This window comes from Periophthalmus magnuspinnatus, chromosome 7 (genome assembly GCF_009829125.3).
Source record: "Periophthalmus magnuspinnatus isolate fPerMag1 chromosome 7, fPerMag1.2.pri, whole genome shotgun sequence".
Taxonomy (NCBI): domain Eukaryota; kingdom Metazoa; phylum Chordata; class Actinopteri; order Gobiiformes; family Gobiidae; genus Periophthalmus; species Periophthalmus magnuspinnatus.
The window spans coordinates 19,080,665-19,089,036 of record NC_047132.1 but is presented as its reverse complement, the minus strand read 5'-3'; the positions used below and the strand labels follow the sequence as shown (position 1 = coordinate 19,089,036).

The 8,372-nt window shown below is 39.5% G+C and overlaps 1 protein-coding gene across 2 annotated transcripts; it reads right to left on the bottom strand.

Annotated features, from left to right (window-relative positions):
* Positions 1-655: 655 nt before the first annotated feature.
* On the bottom strand, positions 656-6,977 carry krt8 (keratin 8). Of its 2 annotated transcripts, XM_055222782.1 has the most exons (9): positions 6,442-6,977; positions 4,585-4,793; positions 4,019-4,079; positions 3,518-3,613; positions 2,934-3,098; positions 2,714-2,839; positions 1,839-2,103; positions 1,311-1,412; positions 656-1,280 (listed from the first exon to the last, which is right to left on the bottom strand). In XM_055222782.1, exons 1-9 carry the CDS (start codon positions 6,874-6,876, stop codon positions 1,141-1,143), a joined length of 1,599 nt encoding a protein of 532 aa, XP_055078757.1. In that variant the 5' UTR covers positions 6,877-6,977; the 3' UTR covers positions 656-1,140. The 2 variants fall into 2 exon arrangements, with proteins under 2 accessions (XP_055078757.1, XP_033825486.1); XM_033969595.2 differs by having other exon boundaries at positions 656-1,412.
* Between the last annotated feature and the right edge of the window lie 1,395 nt (positions 6,978-8,372).

Below are 8,372 nucleotides of genomic sequence, written 5' to 3'. Positions count from 1 at the left end.
AGCCCCGCCCACTGCAGCGCGAGCGCACTCCCACCTGACACGTCCGCCCACACACCAGGAAAGGTACAGCAGCTAGCATGCTCAGGAGTTGTTTCTTTTTATTTATTTGTCTAATTGATTTCATTGGGAAATTTTGAGTTTCGATTGATTATTATCTAGTTCTTAAACCAATAGAGCCTACATTTTACATATACAATTCAACACATAAGATTTTGTAGACGGACACTCATGGGTAAAATAAGATTTGGTCAGACTTTTTGCTGTTGCAGTACATTGGGACCCATCTGCAGACCATATTTGCAGGAGGAAACTACTGCAAACTCAACTGAAAGCACCCATGAAGACCAACCAGCATCTCCCAGCTGTGAGGTGCACCTTGAGGTACCATGGTTTTTATGGCAAGGATATTGAGAAAAATAAATATGTTGATTTATTTTGGATTATTCAAATAACATTTAGATCAGATTTTTCCAATCCATCAAAATCTGCTAAAAAAGTGCAGAGAAAAGTTCAGAAGTTTCACCATTTAACCTATATACTGTTTGAAAAATCCAGCTGCAATTTTCTGTTCTTATATTGCCCACTTATTGTTCCCAAATTACATATTTTAATTCAGTTAACTTGTCTTTATAATTTCAATGACAAAACATAGGACTTTTAGTAAACACCTTTTATTTGATGATCATAGCAAAAACAGCACCTCAGGACAGCTGTGTGGTGTGGGCAGCCTCCTTAAAGGGTTGAACAGTTACACGCTCAGGGAAGACATGCACTACCTAACTGTAACAAGTGCTTAAGACTAGCTGACCCCAACACTGCCACTGCCGAAATACATTCATTTTCCTTCAATGTCCTCTTAGCGCACCATTTTGAATTTGAATGGTTCTTTGTGTGAGAAGAATGGCATTTGCATATAGATATTTTTTTCAGTGTGCCATTTTATGCCATTTTTTCCCCAATACACTCAGACAACACATACAAAATAAATTCTTTGGTCCCTTTCAGGTCTTTGGTAGTGTTAGAATTTATTGCTTCATGAACAAAACAAGCTCTACTGGAAGTGGCTGGTATTACAACATCTGGGGTGAATTGTAAGTATAAAAACTAATAAGCAGACGTGGGTACTCTTTAGGGGGGCGCTTAGTCTTCGATGACCTCGGAGGATTCGGAAACCACTTTGCCATCGCGGGTCTCGATCATCTTGATGACCACGTTCTTCTTGCTCTGTGCACTGCTGTAGCCACTGCCGCTGCCGCTGCTGAAGCCACCTCCGTAACCTCCTCCGAAGCCCCCACTGGAGTAGCCCCCACTGGAGTAGCCCCCACTGGAGTAGCCCCCACTGGAGATGCCGGAGGAGTAGCCACTGGAGTAGCTGCTCTTCATGGACTCCATTGGGTAGCCGCTGTAGCTTGCTGCAAAGTGAGGTATCGATTAATTTAAGACTGATCAAAGTTTCTGCTAATGCTACAAAGTAGCCTACAAAGCAACTACAGCTTTGTCCGTTTGACTCAATTTAATCTTTTTTACAATGAATCACCTGGACAACTGGGGGTTTACACGGACATCCAACTATAACTTAAATATATTGGATTGTACATATATTGAAAAAGAAAGAAATCACAAGTAAACTAAGGAATTATTGGTTGTTTTGAATGAAAGTGGATAAATGTAATCCCTTTTACAAGCCATGTCTTCTAGCTGTCATGATGGCCACTAGGGATATTAAATGTCTATCTAAATGAATTAAACCTTACATTACATGGCATAGAAATGTAGTCCTACACATAACAGTTCATGATCATACTCTAAATATCTAATAATGTATCAGTGAAACATACTGCTCTGTTGGGAGATGTTGATAGCCTTGATGCCATTTGCCAGCCTGTCCTCCTCTCCCTCCAGGAGCTTTCTGTAGGTGGCGATCTCAATGTCCAAAGCCAGTTTGACGTTCATCAGGTCCTGGTACTCTCTGATCTGTCGGGCCATGTCCTGCTTGGCTCTCTGGGTGGCATCTTCCAAGTCCTTGATGCGACCCTTGGCGTCCTTCACTGCCAACTCTCCACGCTCCTCGGCCTCTGCGATCTGGGCCTCCATGTTGGCACGCTGGAAGAACATAGAGCATTACAAGGTGACACTTCTAAATCTATATTTAGAAGTAGATAACGCATATGCTTAGTGCATTATGGCACTATTCAAAGTACTTTCAACTGTGATGCAACATAATAAAAAAAAAAATTGTAAGAGTACCAGTGTAACCACTAGTCTTGAGCTATAACATTGCAATAATGACACATACAGTTTTGTAGCAATATTGAAATCTGCCTGGGCAGCACAGTATTTTACATTGTTTAATATAAACTAAATCCCTAATATAATTGGATTATAGAATGTTTAATATATAAAAATCATTGCTTAAATTAGAGGTAATTATTTGGCCTACAAATTCATTCAATCATTGTGCAATGTCATTAAATCACCAGGTATATAAGTCAAACATATTTTCTGTGAACCACAAATATAGTATAGTATAGTATAGTATAATATAAGGTAATATATATAATATATTTTTTCTACTCCATAAACATATAGAGCCAATCCTTTCTGGTTCCTTTTCTTATCAGTGTTAGACTTTTTACTAAATACAGTAAGTACAGTATAATAGCCAGATGTAATAACCATGTATTACATTTACAGTACATTACAGCTGTCATACCTGTCCCTTCACAGCATCGATCTCTGATGTCAGTCTCTGGATCATACGGTTCAGGTCTGCGATCTCTGTTCTGGTTGTTCTCAGATCTTCTCCGTATCTGGAGGCGGATGTCTGAATCTCCTCATACTGAAATGTACCAAAGCAGCAGATTACTTCACCTGACTTGACGCTTATTTATATAGAATCCATGAATTAAATGAATAGAGTAGTGAGACTTTACCTTGGTCTTGTACCATGTCTCGGCCTCTTGGCGGGTGCGGTTTGCAATATCCTCATACTGAGCCCTGACTTCAGCCACGATGGCATCCATGTCCAGGTGACGGCTGTTGTCCATCTCCACAATGACGGAGGTGTCCTTGATCTGACTCTGAAGCTCACGAAGTTCCTAAGTAAAAATAAATAAATAAATAATATTAATACTTCTTAGAGAGATGAGAGATTTGACAAAGAAATGCAACTCTAAAGATGCATTATGTAACTTTTCTTAAGAGTCTGCCACCTCCTTGTCTCCATGGAGATGTGTTTAAATTGTCTTAAATATTCTATAGTAGTGAAATGAATATATGTATCTAGAATTAATTGAATTTCGTGTATTTTGATTGGTCAACTCATTGTGGGCGATGTCTCCTCCACAGATCTGAGTTCTTACTCATGGGGGAATAGCTGCTTGTCTTCATGGAGATAGATACATTTTATGCCATACTGTAGCGTGTTTATAACATCTCCATGAGACAAATAAAATAAAATGATAAAAAGACCTGAGTTACATAGTGCCCGTTTAAGTAAATCTATTCTTGCTCTTACCTCCTCATAGATAGACCTGAGGAAGTTGATCTCGTCTGTCAGACTCTCCAGCTTGGCCTCCAGCTCAACCTTATTCATGTAGGCCTCATCAACATCCTGAAAACAACAAACAAAGGATGTTACCCAAACATCCATCTCACAAAATATTTGTTTTAGTTTTGGTTAGTACTCAAAAGTGAAAAAAGGGTTTGTTTAGTATTTGAAATAAAAAAAAACAACAAAACAAACTATTCTCTATCTCCACCCATTTCTCTGTACTTGTGATTATTCTAAAATCCTGTCCACAGATCATTCATGCAGGGTTAAAAATATCACGTAGCCATTTTTCAACAGTAAAAACAAGTCAATGAAGATCTGCTGCTTGCTACGGTGAAATGCTACTATGAAGAGTTATCAGTTCTGTAGTTTTGAACAGGAAGTAAATGAACCAGTTTATTATTATTAAATCATTTTAGATCAATATTGCGGTCAAATTTGAAGTAAAAAGCTATGTGTACTGACCTTTTTGATGAGGACAAAGTCATTCTCACATTCTGTGCGCTTGTTGATTTCGTCTTCATACCTAAAACACAATTATATATTCACATTCTGTAGTTTTTTTCTTGAAGCAAAATATTGACTTTCCTTGTGTTGTACTATATCTCTGTGAACTCTAGAGGGTGCAAGTCACCCATAAAAACTCCCTCCTTCAGGAAGCCCACTTATAAACCTAGTGCTGACATTTTGGTATAACATAGTGTCTTGGGGCTATAGAAATAGCTGTTGGACTCAAAGTAACATTATTAAAACATCACCGCTCTATTATGTAATTGAAATTTCCCCACTTGAATAACATCCTCCAATATTCATCAGTATTTGTTATCATTTTTCCATTGGGTTTTGCACATACTTTTGTAATGTTGTAATCCTCTGGAGCTAGGCCTGACGCAAGCAGCTGGACAGATGTAGGGAGTAGTCAAATATTACCTCACTTTGCTCTATAGCTTGTCCCTCATGACCAAGATCTAACCATGTATTACTGGACTTCAAATAAGGGCATTTCTGAGTTCTTTATCTCTTCTACTCACTTGTTCTTGAAGTCCTCCACCAGGCCTTGCATGTTGTGCAGATCAGCCTCCAGTTTCATCTTGTCGTTGCCCAGGCTGTCGAGCTGTCTGCGCAGGTTGGTGATGTAGGCCTCAAACATGGCGTCGATGTTGGAGCGGGTGGTGGTCTGTCCTTGCAGCAGGTTCCATTTTGTCTCCAGCATTTTGTTCTGCTGTTCCAAGAAGCGCACCTAAAGAAGCAAAACATTTGATATTAGGGATGTGTAAGCATGGTTTGGAGCACAGTTCACACTTTGGAGGAAGAGAGTTGACTTTTTGTGTTAAATGGCAATGGCTAAGGGTTTACTGTTTAACTTGAATTCAAAAAGTTCATATGGCCAGCATTCGTTTTTAATAAGATAAAATTAAATTGAACATTGGGATTGATCAGTATTAGGGAAAGTATTGTAGTTAATCCTTTGTCACATCGCCCAGCACTATGTAATAGTGTATAGTATATACATATATTCATTATTGTATAGTAATGAAAAAAAGCCTCTTTAATATCCTGTGTAATTTACCTTTCCATGACTTGTTACTCATGCTTATTGTTTTAGTATATATTTGGATCCCTGAGCTGCTGTTGGCTTTGTTATCGGTCTCATTTGTTCCAAAGGAAGGCCTAGTGGGTGTGCATCCTGACAGGAGGTGTAGGGGTGAGGGTAGAACCAAAGGAGGTCGGAAAGAACCATTGATGATGGAATAGAAGTCCCCATACCAATGCCTGCTTTCCTTCCTGTTTTTGTACACGAGGCATGACACTACAAATGGCTATTCAGCTTATCTCCATATTAACACTGGATAAGGTAAATCATCAACCCAGTGAAGCAAAGCTTCACACAGCTGGGAGAATAGCATTGGAAAGTTGAATTGGCATTTATTGTAGGGGATGGCAAATGCAGATATGTGCTTGAGAGAGTGAACCTTGGTCTTTCTTCACAGTTCTGGTCATTGTTTAAACTGATTAGCAAGAGCTGTGTTAAGATGAGGTGATAAGGCATGTGTTTTTACAGAAACAAGAGGTTGTTCATTCAATTGAGTGAGTATAGATGGTAGAAGTCAGCTGGCTTTAATGCGAACCTGAAACCTAGTGACCTTTTTAATTATTAACTTGGCTTGTGCTCGGAAAGAACAGATGCACCTACAGCATGTTACTCAACCATGCAATATTTACAATTTGTTGCTTTTTATACTTTTGAAAGAAAGTTTTGAAATGAGTTTTCAATGCTCATTTTAGACGAGACTACTGTCACTTAGCTGACAATAGCTCCAGTCCTGCCCGCACTGTCTGGGAGGGGTGAAGGGCACAAAGGCAGCCACACCCCAGCTATAGGGAGGGCCAGTCCCAAGGTAACTCGTATCACAAGCTCTCCTCTCCGCCGACACACCCTTTTCTCTCACTCACTATTCATGTTTTTTTTTATTACCAAAAGTCTGTTTCTCATCAGTACGGGAGGCCAGCCAAGAGATAGGGAGCCCAAATTTGCAGCGGTGCACAGTCATCACTCTTTCTGTCATGTGTGCGTTTGTGGGAGGTGGAGAAACAATTAGGAGGGGGTATAAATCAACTAGAGGTTAAGCAAAATACACATGTGCCAAACATATGAGGCTTTTAATTATATTTTTCCTTAACTCAATCAAATATTGGATAATAGTGTGAGCAAGCTGAGGTCAAACTTTGGAGTGATGATTTCCAAGTCAAAAGGACTACAAGAAATGACTATGCACTAGAAACAGCATTCTGAATGACAGAAACGGCAGATTATTGTCAAATTTAACAGTGTGGCCAGTTGTGATCTACCAGCAAGTTTCTATATTACTATGACATTATAATCTTACCTTGTCAATGAAGGAAGCAAAGCGGTTGTTAAGGCTCTTGATCTGTTCCTTCTCCTGGGTACGGACAGCCTGGATGTTGGGGTCAATCTCCAGGTTCAAGGGGGCCAGGAGGCTCTTGTTCACAGTTACCGCAGTGATAGGGGCCTGCGACATGCCCATACCACCACCCATGCCCATGCCCATGCCCATACCCATGCCGCCACCACCACCCATGGCAGAGCCCAGGCCATAAACGGAGGAGCTGGAGATGTAGCCACCACCCCCACCGATGCTGCCTGCCCCAAAGCCTCTCCCGCCACCACTGGAGTAATTCATGGATACACTTTTGCGGGAAACTCCAGCCCCGGGAGCAGAGTAGGAAAGACTGCTGAAGTTCCTCGGGGCAGAGGAAGACCTCACGCTGTAGGAGGTGGTTGTCCTAGATCTGCTCGACATAGTTGCGTTAGTTGTTTTAGTCGTGGAAGAGGAGTTTGCAGGCAGGCAGGCAGGCTGGTCAGCAGAGGGGATAGGACCAGGATAGGAAGAGAAGTACAGCACAAGAGAGTTTTAAAGTGCCTGTGGAGGTGGGCGGGACTCTACTCTGCTCCCATTGGCCACCCAGGAGAGAGGGCGGGAGGATGTAACTTTACACTTGCATGACACACTGGTCAGTCATTCAGACTCATTACCTGGTTGTTCTACTGGGCTCACTGAATTGTAAGAAGTCTAGAAAAGTGTTGCTGTTATAAAATATTACATAACTTTACTGAAGTCTCAAATTCAGATTATGAGTAGAGAAGGCCAAACTATAGGAAATGAGTTGTTACAAATTGATTAGAGGTACAAAAAGAATTCCATGTATTTCCAAAGTGCAGATAGGGTGGGCGTGCTTGTGTCAGAGAGCAGATGTAAGTGGGGTAGGTCAGAGATAAGAAGTTCAAATCAATGCTCTTATGATTGCTATTGTAAATGTAGGCGTGCTGTGTTCACAGCTCTAGGTGTGTGCTTAAGAAAATGTTCAAGATCTTTTGCAATACTAACAACTCTATATTTATTTTATATACAGCACAGGCCTATGGGGTTATGTAGTGGTTCTTACTAGCTAAGAACATATTAATTAATTGAAATTAGCTTGTTTTGCCAGCACACCTTCCATTCATGTTTTAACAATTGCAATTATCTGATTAACTAACCCTATGTGGTAAGTTTCAGTTAAATTTTTGGGCTTGCCAGGTAATTCTTTCGCATAATATTCTGGCTGTGCCAAAATGTATTAAATAGGGTTGGGTGAAACAAATTTGCATTAATTCAAAGATCAGTGTTTGAAAAAAGGATTAAGAGAGCACAGACACGGACTGACAGACTGCAATTGACATTTGTGAACCAGTAGTGTAAGCTAGTCACACTAAATCCACTCTAAAAGGAGGTGGCTTAGCTTGATACAATTTAGGTGTACAAAATATGTAACATGTGATACTAACAACATATTTTATTTATTAACACATTAGATAGACCAGTAAAATGTTTAAGTATTCAGGGATGTGTTTCCTATGACTCTTTGAGTCATGAGTTTTAGTTTTGCAATACTAGCTCTGTAATAGCTCATATAGCTAATATTATTTATATATATATATATATATATATATATATATATATATATATATATATATATATATATATATATATATATATATATATATATATATATATATATATATATATATATATATATATATATATCTTGTCAGAAGATAAAATCTTCTGACAAGATAATCAAAATTAAACCATCTAAGAGGAAGCTGATACCCATGAATAGCTTGGTAGGACTTAGGTGGCTAAAATGAATAGGGTCACTGTTCTTTTGTGATATTTAGAACCTTCCATCTACATTAGGCTCTGCTTATTACCACCCAACCAAAAAGAGAAAAAAATGCCGGAGTGAACCAATACCC

Bases quoted from the DNA above. Each gene is read 5' to 3' on its own strand.
- krt8 (XM_033969595.2), bottom strand. From the start codon at position 6,876: ATGTCGAGCAGATCTAGGACAACCACCTCCTACAGCGTGAGGTCTTCC. The intron at 4,794-6,441 runs GTAAGATTATAA...TTGCTTCTTTAG, and splicing joins TTGCTTCCTTCATTGACAAG to GTGCGCTTCTTGGAACAGCA. The intron at 2,840-2,933 runs GTAAAGTCTCAC...GGTACATTTCAG, and splicing joins AGACATGGTACAAGACCAAG to TATGAGGAGATTCAGACATC.